This window comes from Alternaria viburni (genome assembly GCF_023758015.1).
Source record: "Alternaria viburni strain BMP 2772 chromosome Unknown scaffold_1, whole genome shotgun sequence".
Lineage (NCBI taxonomy): Eukaryota > Fungi > Ascomycota > Dothideomycetes > Pleosporales > Pleosporaceae > Alternaria > Alternaria viburni.
In genome coordinates, this window is record NW_026055770.1 from 1,770,591 (window position 1) to 1,794,141 (window position 23,551).

Genomic DNA, 23,551 nt, shown 5'->3' on the forward strand with positions numbered 1-23,551 from the left:
AAGCTTTGGTAACCGGGAAGTCGATGTTTGTTGTGAGGGTTTCGAGTTTGCGATACTCGGGTGTTGAGGGAACATAGGCGTAGACCGGCTGGTCTTCCTTTGACGCGAGCTAAGTGCTTGTGCGGGACCTTGTTGACTCGTCGAGACTTTGGCGTTCACTTCTTCGTCCTTTGAAGGCCTCCTCTTTTGCAGTTTAGATTGGCCTGGGGTGGGTAGTTGTGAGGTGGTTGTGGTAGGGGTGACAGATCGTTGAGGCAACCGAGTAGTTGGCGCCCGGTCCTCTGTCCTCCTTGGGGGAGGGTAGTGTGACTTATAGGAAGCCATTTCGGGTAACCTTGTGTATACACAGCCCGGGTAGATGTGCAACGGAACCCTGTGTACGCCGAGAGATTCATGAAAGCATGTGCTTATCCACCTATGAGACCCTTGAAATCGAAGGCTTTGACGTGGGGTAACCTGACAGTCGAAGGTTTGGGACCGTCAGCAGTTTCAGCTCGGGAAGCCGTGATGTACGAGCGGCTGATGGCGGGAAGGCTAGAGTAACGGGACGGAGGTGGCGATTCGGAAATATTACAAAGACGAGAGTTTGCAAGTCCATGAATATAAGTCATCCAGCCACAAGGTACATGCAGTCCTACGTCCCCGTGCAGAGTTACGGTGAGTTGTTGCGACTCTTTCTCGTGTGCCACATCTATCGGCGGGACCGAGATCGTAGGGTGTGGCGCAGCGGCAAAGCCCGAGATGGGGCTGTGCAGGGATTCGCAGTTGGGACCAGGAAAATCGACAACGATGCGTACAAGGAGCAACGAGACGACGAGTGATATTATACTCGTGCTTTCAACGGCAACTCGCGCGTCCCGTCTATTCCTCCCTCAGGGTCGACTGTCCAAGCGCGGGGCTTGCACCCTAAGTCGCCTCAGTGGGGCTTTCGCGGGTGAGCCGTGTCGAGAACGGAGGACCAGTCCAGATGCTCAAACGAGGTAGGCCTGGCTGATGCGATAGTGTAGTGTTTCTGGCAGGCTCAACGTCGCAATCTGTTGGTTAGGAGCGATTCGACGCTTGTTGCGGTTGCGGGGTGCGTAGGCTTGCATATGTATAACGTCGCGACGGACGCATCACGACGCGTAGACTTGTTCGCAAAGAACCGGCGCCGGCGGCCTTGCGAAGTTGGGCTTGTCCGGCACGGAGACATGGTGGGCTATTACGGGCGCTTGCGCTTGGATAGGCGGGTGGAGGCCTCTGGCTTGATGAAAGAAGGCAGCCAGTTGAGTTGCTGGATGGCCATGGTGGGTGACGATTCGTAGACAGACCTTGTGCGGCGCCAGCCAAGCGGAATGCCCAATTGGCTGTCAGGTTACCCCTACTCGTCGTTTACCCACCAACTTGATGCCGTTTCAGATACTCAGCAACCCTTACCAGAAGCCTCGTGTTTGCTATCAATTTTTCACGCTCGTCTCGTGACAGGGCTGGCATCATGAGAAGCTGAGGCTGCAAGCTTAGCGAGAGGCCTATATGTGCGCCCGTCAAGTCGCGACGATACTCGTTTGCAAAACTGCGCTTCCAGCTGCAATAGTATGCCTCCAACTATCCTCAGCTGTTCCAAAGCACGCGATGATCAGCCATCGAATACTCTATCGCACTCGAAAAGGACCGATACAGGCACTCGGAGCTCGCATGCACCTGTCTTGAACAGGACAGAGCGCACATTCGTTGAGAAGCCTTTTACCGTCGAGGGTTGTCTGACTGTTCAATCAGGACCCGCAGGGCAACAGGCGGCTTGCCCATGCAGAAGAGTCATATGCTGCTCTGAGCGATTTTCGCGAATGCACGTCCAACGGTTCCTGCAACTCTTGTTGCTATTCTCGTGACCACTTTCATGCATTGGCGAAAAATCCTGCAGATGCGCTTCTGGGGTTGTGGCATTATGCCGTCCAGCCGGAAGGCCCGTTTCTGGCAAGCTGAGATGTGGCTAAGTGCATCAACTCGGCTCTTAGTTTGAGGCTGAGCAGCCGATCGCCCTCGCCACTTTGACAACGCATCAAAAGCCTCGTAGGTCGCGAGCCATCAAGATCATTACAACTTGACCTTTCTCTACGATGGCGAAAATATCCTCTTCTGCTAATCGCAACGGTCTCATCCACGATTCGGGGGCAGGGCCGCTTTCTGTCGGCCATGTCCCACTGCCCAGGTCGCGCTTAATCCCACTACACCTGGTGATCCCTGTTCTGCACGCTCATTCGCACGCCATCAATGTGAGAAATGTGAGAAAAACGGGTAGCCACCGCACTTGACGGTCATGTGACGACGCCTTACTGAATAGAGAAGAGTCTGGTGAAGGACGACTGCCAATGAGAGATGTAATCCGGCTTTCAACGCTGTCACTTGCAGCGGCTACAAGCAGGGGGTTCATAGGCCTCATCCGCGCAAACCACCTACCCATCCATGATTGCGACACGAAGCTTGACCGATGTGATTTTCCGATGATCCTAATCAGCATAGATGTTGGTATCCTGTTCACTGCACCTGAAGGGTTGTCGTAGTGTTGTTGGTGGACCCGAAGAGATATTGCACACCTCAACACATACGTCAGCGTCGTCGAGTCTAGAACATCTGGCCAAAACCGATTCAGTGCCAGACATAGTTTGACGTTACTAGTTCTTGATGTCGCAATGCCTGATTTCTAGGTCCGTCCTAGTCACTTAGGCTGCTGGTTGCGATCCAAACACCAGCTCTTGATAGCCGCCGACTGATCAAAGATATGACATGTTTCGGTGACAATCTGCGTTTGTAAGGCAGTGACCACTGCGGGCCCATCAGCCATGGTGACCCCGTCCAGGTTCATGCTCTGGCCGCACCCGTTAGTTGAATCGAGCAGAGAAGGTAAGGGAGGGCGGCACGGCGCGGTCACTTCAACCTCTGCGAATCATCTGGCGTAAGTGCTGTATAGCCCTGTGAGCTGTGGTGGAGCTCGGCCCGCTGCGGTACCAATCTTGAGCAAGTCGTTGCGAAGTGACCGTGCGAGAGTGATGATGATTGTCTAGTGCGAAACTTAAAGATACTGGACCGGGCTGGTCGTTGAGCCGTTCGGAGACACTTGTGAGACCAAAGGGCGGTCGGCGAGTGTGACTCTTAGTATTAACGCCTCGCAACGCTGCTAGTCGCCGTTCATCGGGCGTGTATCCTTTTGAAGTGTGTTGTGCGAAGTGAGGAGGCCGATCACACGGGTGAGTCCACACAGTTCATTCGTATGCCCTATATCATCCTCAGAAAAGGCTCCGATGCCGGCGTTGACTCATTGCGTATCTTGTGTGTCTCTTGATCACGGAAAGTCTCTTGGAGAGCTGGAACTCCGGGATGTGACGGGGACTTCCTTGGTCGTAATGTGAGCGATCGTAGGCACTGAGACAACGGCCAAGGATATGTCCTGTAGTACCATTCTCTGGTATGCGCGTGATGCGTCTCATGGGCATTTGTTTCCTTAGATCTCTTTTCTTTTTTCTAGAGTACGCTTCGACACACCTCCGCTCATTTTGCAGTGTTCACAAGAGCTTCCGGCGGAGCCTTCTGAGGCGAGGAGGTTTGCTGTGTTACAAGCTTGCTGCAATTACCTCCTGCACTCGCCATCTCTTCTGCTTCAAAGATCTGTAGCACACATGATAAGGGTGGCTGACATGTCCTGACACTTGGTTGGTCAATTTGAGAGCACGTCACGTGATCGCGCGCCAAATCAACCAACATCGCTGGAGGACGCGTCGATGCAACCACATCTCAACTGTCAACATGTCGAAACAGCAGAAGGTTACTCAATACCAGGAGCGCGTTTATGCAGCCCTTCAGATGATCCCAGAGGGTCGCGTCACGACGTATGCAGCCATCTCAAAGGCTTTGATCAGCTCTCCTCGCGCGGTGGGTGGTGCGCTACGCGTCAACCCGTTCTGTCCAGAGGTACCATGCCATCGGTGTATCGCCAGTACTGGTGTACGTGTGTCATTATCTGTGTGTGAATTCTAGTACTGATTTAACAGTTCGTTGGCGGATACAAGGGTGACTGGGAGAAAGCACCCAGCGGCCAGAACCAGGATTCGAAGCTGCAGCTGCTGAAGGAAGAAGGGGTCTCGTTCGATGCAGATGGATTCTTGGTCGATAAGACATTGTTGTGGGATGACTTTGACGTGGAAAAGTTGAGGTAATGGTGATGGAAGCGTGGAGAGTCGCGTTCGCGAGGCTGAGGCAAGTGGGGGCGGGGCGATCAATCAGAAAGTTTTGGTGCAGCCAACACGTCGGGAAGGAATGCACTGGTAGCAGGTGCTGTTGTATCAAGGCTTGCGCACAACCTTGGAAGCCGTCTTCTGCGCACTACACTACAATTGCTTAGCAATCGTCAGAAGCAATTGCGCAAATTTGCCACTTGAACATCGGTTACCTGCGCATACCTGAGTTTACAACAACACCACTTTCTAGATTACCGCTGCATCAACTTTTTCACTACTACATCCGATCATCAGTATGCCGTCGAAGAAATTCTTAAAGCCGAAGCCAAAGGGCAAGGTGAAGCCGCCGGAGCCGGAGACTGAGAACGACTTCCTTGAGGCTGCGGACGAATTCGAACAGGCGGCAGGCAAATGGCGCGCAGGAGACGCCGCGAAGGCCGTTCGCTTCTTCAACCGAGCGATAGACGCATACAATGAGGGCTTGAAACGTCATTCTCAGTCATTCGATCTTGCGTACAACAAGTGAGTCGTCGCGGTACCTGCTAATTCACCCAAAGCTAATGGTACTAGAGCGAACCTACAATACACCATCTCAGAAGATGAGCGCATCATCTCACATTTCGGAAACAGAACTGCGCTGTTAGAAGAGACGTTGATGTCGCATCGCTACGCCATCTCACTAAACCCCACAAATACCGACATTCTTTTCAACGCTGCGCAAGTACTTACCTCATTAGCAGAGGCCAGTTTAGAAGCCAGCTCACCGGCAGCCGGAAAGCAAGACGCTAGACCATTGCTTGAGGAGGCGTTCGATATCCTCACAAAATGCTTAGAAAGCCAACAGCAAGAGTACTCTCAGATGCAGGCTGAGATTGCCAAGATCGAGGCCTCAGGAGAGTACAAGGAGGCTTGGGAGGGCGAACGTCAGCAGCCAGCGGAGACTCAGGAACAAGACATGGAGACCGAATCAGGGGCTTCCGAAACACCAGGAGACTGGGCTACTGTTGAAGAGCCGCTGACACCAACAAGCATCCTGGAAACCTGCACAGCACAACTCAGTACCCTCACGACATTACTAGGTCTCTACAACCCCGCTACAGATCTATCGAGTATAGAGAAGAAAGCACAGGACGGGATAGATACAGCTACAAACAAGATCCCAACACTCATAGACCTCATCGAAAAGTCGCCCGCTCCGACAGCCGACGATGAGCCCAAAGCAGGCCCTACACTCTCCATATCCGCGCCGGAAGAAGCGACAACAACACCTAAAGACGATGCAATACTCGCGGCTGCCAATTTCCAATCTAGCGTAGCGGAGATGCAATACCGCAGTGGCAGAACAACATCGACAGAGTACGCAGGGACTGTAGAGCAGATATTCAGCAGTCTAGTACAAACCGCGACGCAGAACGCGAGTCCCGATCTCGCAGCCATCAACGTACAGTCCGCATATGCGGATGCGCTCATGGATCTCGCTTCAGCACTAGCAGATGGCACCCAATATACCCCATCAGAACCCACATTCGCCACAGACGTCGATATCCAATGGACAGCGCTTACGCAGACCCAAAATCTGCTCACCAAACTGTCCGGCGCACCATACACCTCCATCCTGTCACCATCACGACTGGCCGATGTCTTCATAGCAAGAGGCGATACCGATCTCTTCCGCTTCCGCATCTCGCTCTTCGAGGGCGCGAAGCCAGCTTGGGCGAAGAGCGGACCGACTTTGGTTTCTAATGCTGGTGTCTTCTACCGAGGTGGGAGGAGCTATGCTGAGAAAGCTGGTACGGCTGGAGTGCGCAGCACAGCGGATGCTAAGGCTGTTGTGGCTGAGATACTGAAGGCGGTGGCGAGTGGTTCCGAGATGACGAAGGATACTTGGAAGGGGAGGACTGCGGATGTACCCAGGGTTTTGGAGCAGATGGTTGATGAGGGCATCGTTGGGCGGGAGAATGTCGATGGGTTGATGAACTGGGTTTAGGACGTATAGCCCCTGTACTTCAACGTTAGAGTCCCGAGAAAGCTTAGTTTCAAACTTTTTAGCGAGCTTGTTTGATACGAAAGCATTCGTTGCGTTCAGTCGAAGGTAATGTTGGAATGAAGTGTTTGATAGAATGATCTACGCCCGCTGAGACGCACTGTACACCAGAATTATTGGCTCCGCTTTCCAGATGAGTCTGTTCCTTCTTCCGTTGTTTTATCTTGCTCGTATGGCACCTGAGATGAATGTCTCACTCTACCTTGCTCGTATGCCGCCTTAGCTGCCTCCTTGGCTGCTGGTCCACCTGCCTTCAGGCCATAAGCAAGGGCTTCTAGAAATCCAAGTTTTGGCTTCGTGGGCCGTTCCATATTCGTATCTAAGCTCTCAGACCTTGAATATTCATCGCTCTGAGGAACTACCGGAATATCAGCCTGGCTCAATGCTGACCTGCGCAGCTCTGTCTTCCGAAAAGTTCCCGGAGCTGGATCGTCATATGTCGAACGCGATTCCGTCAACCACGGACTTTGTCGACCTGGAACGTAGTAATCTTGTGTTTTGCTCGAATGATAAACCCGTTGATCCTTCTCTGAATCAAAATCTCTGACATGACCATGAGCGATATTCGGTATCTGTCCGATATATTTATCATGCTCTTCCTCAACGTTGAGTAAGTGGCTTGACTTGTCGCGATTCCGCTTGGGCACTGTGTTGAAAGAGATTGTATCTTCTGCAAACGAAGTGCGACCTGCGATGTTGTCCCGATCTCGAGATGCGGTAATCTGCGCCTTTAGATGAAGGACTTCATCCTCCAAGTTCCGACGCGCAGCCTGACTACCAGTCAACTTTTCGTTACAATCCACCAAGTCCTTTCTTAACTCTTCCACTGTTTTCTTCGTTGCAGTTAGCTGCTTTGATCTGTTCACCAGCTGAGCAGACACATATCCGTATTCGAACCTCCTTGACTCTAGTTGTGCCTCTTTTTGTTTCAACACCTCGGCATGCAGCGCATATATTTCCTTTATTTGCATCTCCTTATGTTCATGAAGGCTTCGAGCCTGTCTGGTTTCGTATCTTGCTGTCTTGAGCTCTTCCATCAACTGGGTAGTCTTTGCAGCATCGTCTAACACTTTTCTGAGCTGCGACTTGGACATGATTGTTCTTTTGCAACAGTCACCAAATATTGACCGCGTCGATTCTTCGTTTGGGTGTATTTCATGGGCTGTGATGCTATGAAGGAGCTCGATGGCCTTAGGTCGGCGTTTGGGGTCTGCTGAAAGCATGAGTTTGATATCGCATTCCAGATAGTGTTCTCTCCGGGAAAAGCTGCTATCGTCCGTTTTCAGCCACGTGGTTAGATGACTGAAGTTCGCATGATATGCTGGATTTACTTCTCGATGTGTCCTCAAGAGTTGTAGCGAGCCTCTTCTGTGTAAGGACAGAATCTCTAGGAGAACACAGCCAAGGGAAAACATATCTGCTGCTCGCCCCGTCGGCTTGAACTGCGCAACCCTGTCAATTTCTTCAGAGCTTGTTCAGTTCATAATGAGGTTCGAATACTCACTCTGGAGCAAAGTAAAGTGGCGTGCCGCCTCCATTGTCTGTCGCACTTTGAGTGAATAACGTAAAGTCTGTAGCGCTGCCGAAATCGCTTAGCCATATACGACCAGGCGAAAGAAGTATGTTTGATGGCTTCAGGTCCTTGTGTCGGATCTTCTGTTCATGTAGATATGTGATAGCTGATACCAGACAGCCTATCTTGGAGTAGACAAGTGATGCCCAATTGCCTTCTCCATCTTGCGGGAAATCGTATTCGAGTGTGTTTAAGCGTGCCTCGATATCAGAGTCAAGAGCCCTGCGTCGATTCTGTGAGCTATTGCTCGCCGTCACAGCTGTGGACCACGCCTCGACATCTTCGTAAAACGTGCGCATGTCGCATACGGCTACCGGGTACATAAGAATACCCAACTCCTTTCGTTGGGTATACGTGCCGATCAATTGAACGATATGTAGGTGAGAAAGTCGCTTGAGTATCTCGACCTCTCGTCTCTCGACTTTTCCAATACGTTTCTTGAAGAAAATCCTTTTGTGGGCAATTTTGTAGCCTTGAATAGTGGTCTCGTGAACGTCGCCATATCCTCCTCGACCAAGAAACCGACCTGGTCATGTTTTGATTAGGGTTACTGGTACTACGAAAGCTCTAGATTGTACTTATCTTGCACGATAGGGACAATGTCCTTGTCGCCAAAGTCGATGTAAGATCCTCTACCAGTTTGAGACCAATCTTCAATATCGATCTGATCTCTGTTAGAAGAAGTGGCATCCTCGACTAGGGTTTCATCTGCTTGGAGAGAAGTCGACATGCTGCCCCAGCCTTGCGTCTCTCTCGTCCCAGCAAATATATCAGGCACGCTGCCTACGATTACTGGAACGCACCGCAGGTTGCGACTGACGAGCGGTGTATGCGGTGAGATCTAAAAGCTGGTTGTAGGTAGCATGGATGGGTTATTGTAGTGATGAGGAGGGAAGCAGGTGCGAGTCGCGGCTGAGCTGAGCTGCGCCTTCCTCGAGAGGCTGTGACGAGGAGGCTGCAGATGGGAAGGATGATAGCCAATCGCACTTAGTGCATACATAGGCACCCCAAACCTGAGGCCACAGTTTCAGCGAAACTGTACAGATTAAGAGACAGGAAATCATTGAGTAGGCAATCACGCATAGGGTTGTTGTTGTGCTAACGGTCATAGCCTATATTGTCTATGGCATATGACTGCGCATGCATGCCATGGTCTTCTTCACGCCATCGCATCCTTAAATCTTACAATGATATTTTCACCTTCTCTTATCTTCCCTGATAGCCATGGTCTTTTGTATATAAAGTACGTGGGCATACCCGAAGTTGACTATGCTTATCTTTGCCCAGCTAGCCTTCGCTCCTGAACCTCGGACAAGGCCCGACTACCGCTCAGGAAAGCAACAACTCCTACAACAGCAGCAGCCGGCAGGGTCTGGAAGAGGTTCCAGCTGGTGTAGTACAGGAAGAAAATGCCCTCCATCGCCAGGATAGAGCCATAGAACAGCCCGTGCGACACGGGTGCGTTGCCCAGCGCCTTACTCAGGTGGCTGGTATTCGCGCCCAGTGTAGCCCATACACCGAGAAGAATGGGCAGCGCAGCAGCAACAGCAGCCGCAAACACAATCGTTATGATCTTAGGTGGAGACTTAGCATCCTCTTTGAAGATGTGGTGGATCTCGGACTCGGCGGCGTAGCGGACGGGCGGCTCGGGGACGCTGAGAGGGACGCTGGGGTCGCGGGTGACGGCGAGGTCGAACGCTTTGCTCTTGTATGGCGCGGAGGAACCGAATGATCCGATGACGATCGATGCGACGATTGGTTTCTCGGATGTGAGGAATTGGTGGGGTAGGTCTTTGTGAGACTGGATGTGTTAGCTGTGCTGGCAGCCATTGCAACGCTCAACCTACCAAATCGACCTTTCCCTTGCCGCTATCCTTGACATTGAATACGAAAGACTCCTCTAAGCCCGTCGTTGGTTCGGTCAGAGTAAGGAATGCCTGATGAGGTCGCTTCGCGGTGCTTCCATCGAGGGTTGTGAGGACAAGCTTCAATGTATCCGTTGCGCCCAACGATACAGATTTGCCCAGCGGTGTCAAAGGACTCAGTCTAATCATCCATTAGTCTTGCCATAATTGCACATAACGCAAGCTCAAGCTCACTTGTCCTTTGAACCTCCGCCAACACCAGCACCTTTGCTGGTAATAGTCACGGTGGCATCCTCAAAGCTCCATAAGGAAGCTGCGGAGACAATAGCCGCGCCCGAAAGTAAAAGGGAAGAAACGAAGCCTTGAAGAACCCTCATCGTTGCTGATTCGGAAAGAGTGAACGCGGAGCTGTCAATGTTGCGCCGACACAGACGTAAGCGTGTCCTTTGCCAAGACTTCGACCGGCATTTTCCGGCGCTAGTTGCCCATGCCTTCCCTCGTCAACCCAACTCACACGCGCGGAGGGCGACGTCATTTGCATCACAACAGATCATCGTGTACCAGTTCCGAGGTCACAATGGGTCGTGATCAATAAGCATACTCACAATGATAATAATCCTTCAATCATTGCGTCTATCTGCAAAACTCACACATACAGACAGCCATACTAACGGACCTTTCTCCTGCGCAACAGCATCCTCCACCTCCGCTTGGTCTTTGGAACCTCATCTTCTGGATCTTCTGAAACCTCTGGAGCCTCTATCTCCTCTGGATCATCCAGATCCGCTACCCATAGCACATGAAGCATCAATCTAACCCAGTCTCTTTCATCCTTCGGAAACATCTCCATCCATTTGTGCTCAACAGCCAGCAAACAGGAAATGTCCTCGCCCTTATGCTTTCCATGCGTCGCATCGCGATACATCTCCTGAAATCTGATTCCCCGCGTCGAAATCAACGTCCTGAAGACAGCGAACCCCAAATCCGGTACTCGAAGGTGGTAGTTATTGAACCCAAACGGATCCACCATCACATTAGATCTCAGAACCCTATAAGGATCATAGCCTAACTCTCCCAACCCAACAACCGACTCTTCCCTTAAGTCCTGAATCCTCTTCTCAATAACATCCGTCGTGACCGCATCCCCAATCCTCCTCTTAAAATTCAATTTCTGCTGCAGCTCATCGAATCCACGTGGCGGATACACAACAGCATACTCCGGCTCCCCATATATATGATACCTCGCTGTACTATAGTCGGTTTGCCAACACCTAGCTATGGCTTCTGAGATATCGTGCCTGTCACTCTCGCTGACGTTGTCGGAATAGTATTCCGGTTGTTGCCACCATTCTGTTCGGCAGAGTGGGCATCGTCGCGAAGAGCCGGATGAAGTGTCGAGGCTCATTTGGTGGATACAGGCTGAGCCGAGGATGTGCGTGCAGCCGGGGAGGTTTATAATGGCGAGTGGCTTGTCGAGCATTTGGAGGGCGAGGTTCTCGCTGCCGTAGGGTAGCTGGCAGATGGCGCATGTGTCTTGTTCTAAGAATAGGTGTAGTTGCTTGGTGGAGGTGTGGTTTGCGATGAACTGTGAGTAGGTTCGGGGTGTAGAGCACTTCGTGCAGCAGGGGTTGTTCTCTGCTGGAGTAGTGGACATGGCTATCTAGATATTCAGCAGTCTTGGGGAAGATACTAGAGGTCGTGGTAGAAGGCAGATAAATAGATTGACGAACACTTCAAGCGCGTTGAATGAAGAGCAATCTTGAATTCCATGCTTTGCACGATCTGCCTCGTCAGGTAGAGTGATGAACAATTCATGACTAGTGCCTGCCACGTTTGATTTTGTGGAAGTGAAGTGTTGAATGTGATTTCGAAGTGGTGAATAACATAATACTAACTCCTGAAATATTCGATGGGTATGTTTCATCGTTTTATGTTACAAAAGGTTGCATCTGTGGCTAATACCACAGCCCCGTAGCGCGTGAAGCGCAGGTGTTCGTGTAGTGACAGACGCACTGCTTCCGAATTCCCAGATCATGTCCGTACAATATGCGGTGTATATACAACGAAGGTGTGTCGTCCGAATCGTGACAAGAAGCGCAGTGCATCTCTTCACAGTCCCTTCTCTTGATCAAAGGGTTCCTCATGGTAGTCAAGTTCTCCGTGACTTTGTGGATTTATTTTCCGACAGTCTTATCTTTCAATTCCTTCGTCTTCTCAGCGACCATGTCAGTCACACCCTTAGCCTCCTCTCCCACTCCCCTCGCCTTCTTAGCCATTCTATCCTTCCAGGCCTTGTCTTCCTCGTCTCGCATCTCCAACTCCCTCAGCCACCTGTCCCTCTTGTCCATGCGCTCCTTCTGAGCAACCTGCTTCTCGTACTCCTTGCGCTTCACGCGATCCTTTTGCCAGTACATATTTCCTGCGACCAGTACGGCGATTGTGAAGGCTTGGGCGTATAGACGTCGGCGGAAGTACATGTTGGTCGCCTTGTGGTCGCCTTTTCGCATCGAGCGGGTTGCACCGATGATGGCCCAGACGGTCAGGCCGCAGCCGAGGGGGACGAGGGGCTCTTCGCGGAAGCGGCGCCATATCTTGTCGAGGGTGTTTTCATTGTAGAAGTCGCTGGATGACGTAGTTAGTGGGTGTAACTTGTTAAATCCTCAAGTTTATCTAGAAGAGTTAATGAGTCCACATACGCATTCTCGTCGAAAGAAGAGGGCAGAGGCGCGCTGTTGGGTGGTCCGAAAGACATGGTGGGTAGTATGCCGATGCAGATGCGGAGGCGGCGGAGGTGTCGCGTGGGTAGAAGTGTACAATGACACGGTCGTTACATGAACCCACAGATCTAGAAGACTGCGCTAGCTCTGAATGCGCAAATTGAAGCTATACAGAAGCCCTGGAAGCGCTATAACAGGTATAGAGTGGGTTGTGTACGGCTTCAAGATGCGGAGCAATCGATTATCTCACCACTTCGGCCATCGGCCCTTCATGATGTTCCAGGCCCGATGCGCGCGAGTGGTGCCTACAACTCCATGACCAGAGCTGCGCGAACCACGACAGCCCGGGTCAAGCATCTCTATCCACTCCAAACCACCACGTCGCCTTCAATGAGAGACGCGGCGACAGGCAAACTCCCCTCGCTGCGCCATGAACGATGAGGCCGAGTCGTCTCGAGCTACTCAGCGCCATGACAACACGGCGGCATCCCACCTGGCCGATCTAGAGGATGCGCTGGCCCGCTTTGAAGAGGCGGAAGAGCGAGAGAGGCAGAAGCAGGTCAAGCAGAGGAAATTGGATGCGAAGAGGAAGCGCATACAGATGCTGGGCGAGCTGTTGCGGGAACTGGACATGATCGTCTACCTGGAACTCATTACACTCTACCACTTGGAGTACGCTTACCGTTCACATGCTGCTACTTTGCGCTAATCGTTTCTGTAGCTGCTCGTTCTTCTGGCTCCTGTTCAAGGCACTTACACATGCCTTCCTGTTGACGCCTATCCCCGACACCGCGACCGTCACCCGCCCACCAGACGAACCGAGGCCCTTCCTCCCGCTGCTCCTGATATCGTTTGGAGTAAATTTCCTCTTACATCTTACATATCCCGCGCCCTCGGCTGGCGAAGATACCCGAGGCTATCTGCACGGCGGCTTGATGATAGACTTTATCGGGCAGCAGGGGCCCACGAGCAAGTGGAAGCTTGGGGCGCTCGACATGTGCATCCTGTTCCTGCAGCTTGTCATGGTCTCGGTACACGTCAAGAGGCGGGAGCTGAAGAAGAAACTGGCCAAACTGTCAGCTGGTGGGGGTGCACCAAACACCACTACCACCCGAGCCACGTCAGACTCGGCACCGACAGCGACGGCAGCGGCGACGAATGACAACGCGAACCGAGATCAGGATGCCGATGATGAGGAGCGAGGTGTGTTACACCGAACCGATACGCTGTCAGACTTTGGCATGGATCCCGAAAACGAAGAAGACGCCCTACTATCATCAACCTCCGAATCTGGCCATGCCGACGCTATGGAGCTTCTCAGTTCGGGTCAGTGTGTCATTGGCGACTTCACCCTCATCGACACCCTCCTCCAAGAGAACCGAGATTACGCAGCTTACCGATTAACGCGCACCGAGAGCGGCAATAACGACATGCCGGAAACGCTGCGGCGGCTCAATACCTTGCGAACTCGTTTCGGGGTGGGTGGCGGGTGAGAGCAAGTAAGACGTTATCTTATCATCGCCTTGCTCCGATGCACGTGTTCCAACCAGATCCGCGGTGACACTGCTGTGACATACCATGCACGTTGTCCCAATGAAATATCGCATGCAGCACACAAAGCCACCGCGTACGCCTGGCTCATGCACGTTCGGCTCGGGTGCCCCCACGCGTTCGTTTCCCGTTGTAAGACGGCTGAGATGGATGGCTTATTGCAAGCATTGGTGGCGCCCGGCTTACACTACCCTAGTCACATTATGCGATGCGCGGTTGTGTGATCGCTTAGTTGTGGCGGACATCTAGCAGATCACCATGGTCTTTGTATGCATGAATGGGCCTAGAGCATATCGGTTAAGGGGGTTTTGCGGTGGAGATATCACACATTACCATCCCACACCAGGTGCGCATGATGCCAATGTCGCTTGAGATTCCCGACAATTACTCTATGCCGTTCCTCATATTATGGCGCGCTATCGGAGAGCGTTATCTACCAGGTCTTAAGCGATGGAAGAGACGTGGGTTATAGCAAGCTGGGATTGTTGGTCAGAGCTAGACTATTCCAAGATGTTTGCCAAAAGGCACCCACAATACTGCAAAAATTGCCAATACAGTCAGCACTGGTACTGCAGCGTTTTGCCAGTCACCAGGGAACTTGATCAGCCAATAGATCCAGAAGCCGAATGCGGCAAGTAATGGCACGAGGTGATAGACTGCCATGAAAGCGAAGGAGATTGCGTGATCGGCCTCCAGTCCCCAAGCAACAGCGATAGCGTCGTCGGACTGTATGTCGAACTCGCTCTTCTTCTTGGGAATACAGCCTAGTCTGTACGAGCGACATGGTAGACTTACACAGTCATGCCATGGGTTGATCCATGGCCATTTGCAGTTCATGTCGCAGGCTTTGAGGCAGACTGCGAATGTTTTGGGCGAAATCATGGGAATGGTGCCTGGTCTTGGATCATATTCGTAGTCGTCTTTAACAGCAGGGTAGTCGGGGAGGTCGTCGCCTTGGGACAAGACACGTCCAGTGTCGAACTTTTCCAGTTTGACAAATCTACAGAATCGGAAGCGAAATGGTGAAATGAGTCGTTTGATCCAGCTTCGATGCTTCTTGTATCGTGTTTTGAGCTCACGGAAGAACGCGGGATCGTTTAGTACAGCTGTGACACTGATCTGCTCCATTTCAAGAGACCATCGCGACCCTTGGACGCCGAAAAGGATGCGTAGAGATGGGTCTGGAATTACTGTCGACGGAGTAGTGGCTGGTTGACCCGAAACTTGGAGTGCAGAGTTGCTACTGTTAACTGGCGAAGGGTTGGTGGTGTTTGCCCCTGCAGTTTGAGAACTATCCACTGGTGTTGAGGTGACCGAAGTTCTCGTTGGAGTATAACGTTGGCTAGCAGTCGATGAATGGGAAGGGCTTGCCGCTGTACCAGCAGCCGCCTTAAACCAGGTCGTCGGGAGACTCAAGTTCCATTGGCTAGCTTGTGGCTCCGGGGTACGATCGAGGGACTGTGTAGAAGTAGCACTGGAGTGCTTTTCAGGGCGCTCTGTGTGACAGCAAAAGCACTGTCTTGGATGATTTGGCAACGAGGGCAGGGCGTATTCAATGATGTTCGATTCGAGTGAAGACAGGGTCTCATATAACTGGGTTCCGCCAAACTGCGTGGCTTAGCGGCCTTACTCAAGCGTCCATGAAGAGTCAGAAACGTACCTTCCACTCAAGACGACATTCTCCAGACGCGACGTCAGGTATACGAGGAGCTAACGGCCACCAGTCCCATTCTACCATCGTTAGATCCTCGAGAGAGGCCTTGGTTCTGTTTGCGAGCGAACTGTCGTTCACAGAAGTCATCCCTGTGATATATCCTGGTGTGTGTATAAACAGCTCCCATATTGGCCTGCGCAGGGTTGAGAGTGCAAGGTCTCTACTGAGAAGACGAGGAATTGTGTCGCATCTTGGATCTTTGCCTTCTCTAGACGACAAATTTATGAAGAAACTGTTGTCTGCTTTCGCGTCAGAGGTTTGATCCTTCCAGCATGATTCGTTGGCGTCAGCAATCTCCAGATGAAGGACGATGGCTGAAGCAATGTGCTCCCATTCGGTAATTCGCTGAGCGTCGATATTATCCCTCCGTGCTATAATATCCTTTGCTGTCGCACTCGCGAGGGTATCGCTGTAATAGCAGCGTAGTGAATCGGAGAACCTGGTGATAAATCGATCCTCACCCATGGTGTTCAAGGCGTATATGTACAACTCAAGTAGTGGTGAGTCGTGCCTGAGTATATCAAGGAAGTCACGTTCGAGGCCGGACTCCGCCGATTGTGCAAGGGCACAAATTCGAAAGCCCGGCTCGATGAGGTTCGCGATGAGGTTCACTCGTTCGTCTATATACATTCTGTCGTCCTGCTCACTTAAGGACTTTCTCGACTGCCCTTTCGACGATACAAAATGTTGGAGGTCGGTCCGGAGCAGCTTGAATGCTGCACTTTGAATCAGAAACTCGCGAACGTTCGTGAGATCTTCAAAGCCATTTTGGTCGATGTTTGTCTCTTCTTGCTCATCTTCATCAGACAAGTCTTCTTCATCGGCAGATGAGTCCTCATCCCGCAAAAAAGAGGTAACTCTTTTCCCTTCTACTGCCTCTAACTCCGGTGCTTTCCCTAGTTGATATATCTCCAGTATCTTGTCCGAGATCTCTCGTGCCTTCAGTGCTACCAGACGCGCAGCAAGGAAGTCCAAGCGATCCTGTGCCTCATCTTTGAGCCTGTCGACAAATGTTAAAAGCATTCGCCTGAAGGCCTTCACCAACTTCCGGGGTCCAATGACACCATTAATTGCGTTTGTATAGAGTGGATGGAGGAACTCGTCGTCTCGAAATATAGAAACCAACTCTCGAGTTGCCGTAGCGATCTGCACTGGGGAATAGCCACTGCCCTTTGACAGATCAGTAGCGGAAGACGCGAGAGACCCATTAGAGAACACGGAGCCTTCATCCGATGATGTATCTGACACATCGTCGTCATGATTGAGTTCCACAGGACACCCCGGCTCGTATGTATTCGAGTGGTTTGTCTTTCGCTTCTCATCGACGCTGTCTTGGGTTTCTACGTCTGTGTCGATGGAAGCTAGCATAGATGATGAGTTTTGCACTACGAAATCCTTAGGAACGGCTTCTCGGTGCTGTGGCCAATCAACAATCTCGCTCGATCTCGGGCGAGACCGCTTTTTGAGCACCGGCCGCACTTCGACTCCCATCGCTTTCCCTCTGGCAGTTGAACCATTTGAAGCCGTTCTTGGAGCAACATAGTAGGATCTATCCATGGCGACGAATGGTTTGCGAGAGCGATGGCGTATGCTGCGTTCAATCGCTTTGAGTAGACTACAGACTTCGAAATATCCAGCAGGAATTTCCACGCGAACCAGCTTGTTGTCCTCTTCGGCCGTGCTGTAAGTTGCACCATCGGACTTCTGGTACAGGTATCTATACACGTACTGTCAACCCAGCCACTATCCATACCTTGTGACTATCGACTCACCTGGCTACCTGTTGCGCTAAACTATGACCCACGTCACATAGCTGTTCATGATTGCGGCGAACTTCGTACGGATTATGGCAGTAAGCACACTTTCGAGCATGCATTTTGAAATGGTAGCATGCCCAACTCTCCGCGGTATTTACTGGGCGAGAGAAGCTGTCTACTGGGTCTTCACCGAAGCCGACAGCTCCTCCCACAGCTCGTTCGCGCTTTATCTGCGGCATAGTCGTGCGCGCAGGCGTCGTGGCAGTGCCTCCGCGATCCCGCCCAAGTGCTCTGGCAGATCTTGTCGTCGTAAGATTTCCTCAGACACGGCGATATACGACTGTCAAAACCATGAGCTATACTAGCCACTTCTGTTGTACAAGATTACTGTAGAGGTTAGGTGAATAGGACCCCAGAGACGTTCCCACAATCCCTCTGTGTTGCTCTAGTGGACACTAGGCTGCATTAAATTCAATCACCTCATGCACGCCATCTACTCAAATCACTGGCTTTTACGAGCAGAATAGTAATCTTGGTAAGGTACCAGCCGTTCTGGGGGAGCCTCGACGACAGGTGCGCATGCGAGCTTTAGACTATACCGCGCGCCTGACTCACCTGCATGCATCAGATCATCTCCGCATTCACCCAAATCAACCCCATAGCAAATGTAACGTCAACATGCGCCCATCTCCCCAGCATCGCACACCGATGACGGCAGCGCCGGGCGCCAGTTTGCCAAACGCCCCATACCGCCCGACGTCAGCCGTCCTACCAGTGGCGACGAAGAGTCGTGTGTCTCGCCAATCTCCGTTTTTGGGGGCGAGATTGGGGCCTCCATTCGACGCTCAGCATTGTGTGCTGTCCAATATCGAGGTTCCGTCTGACGGCAGATTTAAGCGGTCGTGCCGACATGCACAGCATGCGAGATCTTACGGGTAGCCAGTGCCGCTCTGCTGCAGAACCAGGTGTCTGCTGCAAGACTTACATTGCTTGCGCAAACGTGGCGTGAGTGCTCTCCCGCGCAGGGGGGAGGGGCTGCGTGTGATGGCACGGTGTATACGGTGTGGTCTACAGCCTTCCCGAGATGGATGTATCTTGCTCGTGGGATGGCCATGCGAAACCTGATTGCGAAAGCGGGAATAGTCAGACTCGACACGTCGGGAAGTACAGTTGTCGTCCACCAATACTTGCTGTCGCCTATCGCGCCTTTATCTCAAAGCAACTACACGTGCGCTGTGTCACCCACCTATACCTAGGTACCCACCCACCTTCATTTCCACATGGCGAACATGGAAGGTAGGAATAACAAATCATACTATGGAGCAGCTTTTGGAGGACCCTGCATGGCCATTTCGTCTCGGAGGCCCTTTTGCAGCGATTCGCGCGAGCCGCGTTTTGCTCACATCGATTCCTTCGATTCCCAAAGTCGTCTCGGAACGGTAAAAGCACAATGCAATCGTGTACTTCGGCTGCCGCGACGCGAAGCTGCGTGGGATGAATAGCATAATGTACAAGGTAGTGAAACAAAGGAGGATGGCTGAGTCTCCAGTCGTGGCCAAACTCTGCGTTTGCGTCCTCGATCACACGAAAGGTCGTCGAACGTTACTCTCTCATCTCATTCGCAACCGCACCACATGCTCGCGGATGACGCGCGCCCGGTCAACGGGCGGGTTATAACGGAAGCACGGATCGGAACGTCGAACGACGCACCGAAACCCAAATCCCTCTCATGGTTTATTCGCCTCGACATGCACCCACACAACGCCAAGAATAGCATGCCACCACATGGTCCCACCTCTTGATGATGCGTGTGGGGAGCTCAACGATTGGCGGAAGCTTAACCTGCCTTCTGAGCAAAAACTAAACTCTGTCTTGAATTTTTCTGATTGGCGGGGTTCGCTTGCCTCGCGAGGGTGCGAGTAAGCAAGTGATTTGACATCTTATGATATGCAGCGCGTGGGCCGACTGAGTTGCATCCCCGTTCCTTGTTGTGTGTTGCATGCTGGCAAAAGGAGTTAGCAGGCTCACGTGACTGGTTCCTGGGCTCGGTTACTTGTCACTCCTTTACAGGGCTTTGTCATTGCTGACATGCATGGGCCACGGCGTGTTGCACCGCGTGGCTTGCATGGTTGGGCTCTGAGCTCAGAGTCCTGGGGAAGGCGATGCACATTTTCCGACAAGGATAATGCTAGTGTGATGCATACGTGACCCGACAGGACGGTTCGGCGTTTGGGCTAGCTGCAGCATGGAGGGTGGGTACGTGCGGGATTATAGAACTGGCGAGCGTGCCATACGCGATGCGCGACATGCGATGCAAGATGCGATGCTGGACTCGTTGCGACCTTGCTATACCTAGGTACTTGACCCGCTCCGCCGGCTCGTTGGGGTGTGACACCTGAGTGGACGGGTTTAGTTATGTCTGACACGACTCGCCGCATATTGCATGCCGCCGCTTGAGGCTATTGGTATTTGCGCCAGACTCCATACGTACGTTGACAACGAATCTTGATGTAATGGGATTCATATCGGTTACAAGCTGCCTTCAATACGTGCTACCGAGGACGGTTGGGGAACTCGTGTCGAAGCGCAAGTGCTCACGATCATGCATGTAATGGAGTGGGGTGTGCAAGTCTTGCCCCACAGTTCTGCAGATTCCTGGGCGTATTCTAGTTGCGAAGATCAATTTTGCGCAGCAGGATCGCCATGTCTTCTCGAGTCAAAGAACGTGTAAGGGGTTTATCGCGAACACATTCGGCAGGTGCGAAGATTTCAGTTTGAAAAGAGCGCCGTGCGATATTTGCTTTGTCGTCCTGCAACGTAAGGCGAAAAGACCATGTAACCCTCCTATGCGCCAGATATACAAGGTCATTGAGTCAGTCGTACGATCCGGTGAGGAATCCGCTCATGGCCCGCTGTATGGAACAGCATCGTCGTGCAGTAAAGCAAATATTACATGCAGGCGGAGGAGCGCGATGTCATCGCGTGACAAGATGAATCGATAGAGGTGCACAAATAAGTCCGAGAGAAACGACTTTGGCGCCTGTGCAGATCCAGTCCCATGGAGACAGCCCCTATGGCCTTGTATCGACATGGCAGGAATATGCGGTGTGAACTATAGGTACACGTGTCGAGAGTCGGTCATCTGGATGTGTGTGGAGTCCCTCTAAACCGCGGACGTACTGTACTCCCACATGAATGGACCCGTTATGCAGGTCAAAAAGATACCAGCTGCAAGGGATGCAAAATGGGGAAGTTGATCCGGAAAGTGAATCCCAGATACCCCCATAGACTCTGCAACCAGCAACATGAGGTTTCTTGTGCCGTGATGCTGAAGCAGAAAAACGAAAGCACGCATCGGCAGTTGCAAGCGACCGGAACGTGCTGACAAAACCCGAGGCATCTACACTCGCGGTCGGCCCGAGTAGCGAGAAGTATTCGGGTAAGCACAGCAAAAGAAGATCATGAGCCGGAACCGCTGCAACATGCGCAGTCTTACAGCCTTGTCACCCGCCGCAGAGGTAAACGGTGAGCAAGTGTTGATCCTAGACACAGAAGCCGGCGTGATTGGGTGGATCTTTGTCCCCGGTCGCGGCATGTCATCAATCAAGACCCTTGTACGACGGCGGCTCTGCCTAGGTAGTTCTTCCAGATGCGTAGGATCACGGGTCAAGCGGCTGGCTCGTGGGTAAGCTAGGTTGCATCCTTGCAACGCATGCTGCAGCTTGGAGAGATTTTTAGTGCTGCTCTTTGCACGTCCACCCGCATCATCATTGCGAGTCAGCTTTACACCGGATGCTGGTAGATATAGCGTTCGCGGATGTGATGGCATCGAAAGTGGAGAGATGGCGGTGAAGGTGTTGCGTGCGCGCTTCGGGGGCCCGGCAAATCTGAGATTAGGCCCGATGACGAGGGTGGTGATCAAGAGCCATGTCGTGCATACAGCGGCACAGCAGCTAGCCCCTAAGTATGTCATCGTGATGATTGGCCCAAACGCCCAAGTGAAGAGTCCAATGAGTAGCGCTCTGGACAATTCGATTGCGACATCTTTCCTGTTGTTGTGTGGGTGATCCTGGTATAGGGCTAGTAATCAGTCGCGGTGTTTGCGACAGCCAACTTGATGTTGCTGCTCGTATGTCCTTGCATGCTATGCAAGCACCGTGGCACAACAAGATTTTACTGCCTGGACAGACACTGTCAGCAGCATCTCAATCTCTAGTGTCGGGGAGAACGCCGTCGATATTGTATTTCTCCGGAGACTTCCCCATCGAGGCAATCTATGGCAGGCCGTCTTCTGTCAGCTTGGAGCGGCTTCTGGAAAACGACGAGAACCACAATTTGGCCGAAGGCGGTATGTTCGTCCCTTGATCGCTGTGCGTAAAGAAAGGCGTGCACAAGAGCAGGATAGTTGATGGCTGGACCGTGCGGATGTGATGTTGATATTCGGACCGTTTTAAGGAAGGTTCAGACTACTGCGAGTTGGGAAATAATATGGTGTGGTATAATAGACCATCGGAGAGGTCCCAGGCAACGTTGTCGATATCGATCCTATGCCCAGTCTACCCAGAGTCTGTGGCCTAGTGTTTAAGTTGACAGAAACACGGGCGTCTGTTGGAGTTTGGACCTAGTGACCAACAGTGACGGGCTGTCAATAGACCACCCAGATGACGAGAAAAGAAATTCTCCAAAAGGCGCTATAATGCCGTACATAAAGTTCCGGGCAAGCTCGAAATATGGCGCCGAAGAAGCCAACGGACCGCGCCGGAGGCGTCTCCGTTAGCTGACAAGCGAAACACGGAACTTAAACTTTGGCCAACTCACATCTTCCTGCTTTCCAGTACAATGGTCATGTGGCTACCAACCTGTCTGACGGGATTTTGGGGACTCTGTCTAAACTGATTCGTAAAGGTGTTGCGAGCACGAGGCTCTAGTCACACACGTGTCTGTGCGCCTCCTGGTAGTCTTTGCGGTGAGTATGCAGCACCAACGTGTCGCGTCTGGTGACACTGTTAGGTGCACTACTATCGCCGGACGCTTGTCAACAAGGTGGACCTTTCATGAAACCGTGAGAATTACAATGACACACTCGGGAACACTCACCTGGAGAGCCGGAGACCGGAGAAGACCGCCGACCTACTACTATGGTAGTCTCGAACTCAACATCCGCCACTTCGGATCGCTTACCTAGAGTGAGTTTTAAACTTTCGACGGGTGTCTTCACCAAGGTGCGACAAGAGTGACGCATTTGGTATGATGTGATGGCGCCCGTCCGAAGACCCTTTAGTGGTCAGCGACGTCTGTGAAATTGAGGCTGCACTCGGTATGGCGCCGGCCTCGTTCGCTAAGGCGACAGCCGAATAAGGACTTGTAGATTCTGGAGTTGAACGTCGGCATTACCCAGTTCGTCATGCCGTATCCGAAACTCAATTTTGATTATCGCCTGATTTCGGGGAACATAACAGTCGAGTTGCATCGATTAGTCGGTCTATGATACGTTGGGCGTGAACGTCGCATTAGGTCCAGACGTGCCGGCTGTCTCGCCTGCGAGATCCCGAAGAGAACGGCGATTAAATGAATGTTACCACGGCTAGTACCATTCGCGTGGAAGCAGTTCCTAAGCGGCGGTTGATCCCGGCTTGTGACGGAACAACACTCCAGGGACCGTCATGATGGCAGATGTTGCAAAGTTGTACGGGTATTTTGTAGCAAAGAGATGTAGTTCGATTGTCCTTGGTATCTGTGAGTAGGCACTCACAGCCACCATGCCGTTTGCTGAAAGGCGCACATGAGGTAGTACTGTACATGACGAAAGCGACAAATACCAATCTTGATTCGATGACAGCGATGAGAATTGTCCGTGAGGACAAGAGATTCTATATGCAATTTGGTGAAGACCGATGATGGACAAAGAACGAAAAGAGCTAGGGTATAACGCAGATATGTGCTCGCAAAATTGCTGAAGCTGGAAACAACCACCCAGGCGATATACATGCATCGTTGACACATGGTTGAGAAAGAATGTAAATAGAAATAAAGTGGTCGACGCGCGAACGCAAGCCGGGTGATAATATTGTAGGCTGATCAAAGCACCGATGCTTCCTCTTCAAGGTATGGCCAATTGT

General features: G+C 52.0%; 6 protein-coding genes across 6 annotated transcripts; 3 read left to right on the forward strand and 3 right to left on the reverse strand.

Moving 5' to 3' along the window:
• Window positions 1–3,780: 3,780 nt before the first annotated feature.
• Window positions 3,781–4,190, forward strand: J4E79_000639 (uncharacterized protein; the record flags this gene model as incomplete). Its single annotated transcript, XM_049349555.1, has 2 exons — window positions 3,781–3,978; window positions 4,026–4,190. 2 exons carry the CDS (start codon window positions 3,781–3,783, stop codon window positions 4,188–4,190), a joined length of 363 nt encoding a protein of 120 aa, XP_049216342.1.
• A 316-nt stretch (window positions 4,191–4,506) lies between these two features.
• J4E79_000640 (uncharacterized protein) lies at window positions 4,507–6,198 on the forward strand (the record flags this gene model as incomplete). The annotated part of the gene is made up of 2 exons (XM_049349556.1): window positions 4,507–4,733; window positions 4,782–6,198. 2 exons carry the CDS (start codon window positions 4,507–4,509, stop codon window positions 6,196–6,198), a joined length of 1,644 nt encoding a protein of 547 aa, XP_049216343.1.
• Window positions 6,199–9,101: 2,903 nt separating this feature from the next.
• On the reverse strand, window positions 9,102–10,070 carry J4E79_000641 (uncharacterized protein; the record flags this gene model as incomplete). The annotated part of the gene is made up of 3 exons (XM_049349557.1): window positions 9,102–9,629; window positions 9,676–9,874; window positions 9,928–10,070. 3 exons carry the CDS (start codon window positions 10,068–10,070, stop codon window positions 9,102–9,104), a joined length of 870 nt encoding a protein of 289 aa, XP_049216344.1.
• A 1,797-nt stretch (window positions 10,071–11,867) lies between these two features.
• Window positions 11,868–12,445, reverse strand: RCF1 (Respiratory supercomplex factor 1, mitochondrial; the record flags this gene model as incomplete). Its single annotated transcript, XM_049349558.1, has 2 exons — window positions 11,868–12,315; window positions 12,390–12,445. The coding sequence occupies 2 exons, from the start codon at window positions 12,443–12,445 to the stop codon at window positions 11,868–11,870; spliced, it is 504 nt and encodes a 167-aa protein (XP_049216345.1).
• Window positions 12,446–12,840: 395 nt separating this feature from the next.
• On the forward strand, window positions 12,841–13,903 carry J4E79_000643 (uncharacterized protein; the record flags this gene model as incomplete). Its single annotated transcript, XM_049349559.1, has 2 exons — window positions 12,841–13,082; window positions 13,132–13,903. 2 exons carry the CDS (start codon window positions 12,841–12,843, stop codon window positions 13,901–13,903), a joined length of 1,014 nt encoding a protein of 337 aa, XP_049216346.1.
• Window positions 13,904–14,456: 553 nt separating this feature from the next.
• Window positions 14,457–15,089, reverse strand: J4E79_000644 (uncharacterized protein; the record flags this gene model as incomplete). The annotated part of the gene is made up of 2 exons (XM_049349560.1): window positions 14,457–14,711; window positions 14,757–15,089. 2 exons carry the CDS (start codon window positions 15,087–15,089, stop codon window positions 14,457–14,459), a joined length of 588 nt encoding a protein of 195 aa, XP_049216347.1.
• Between the last annotated feature and the right edge of the window lie 8,462 nt (window positions 15,090–23,551).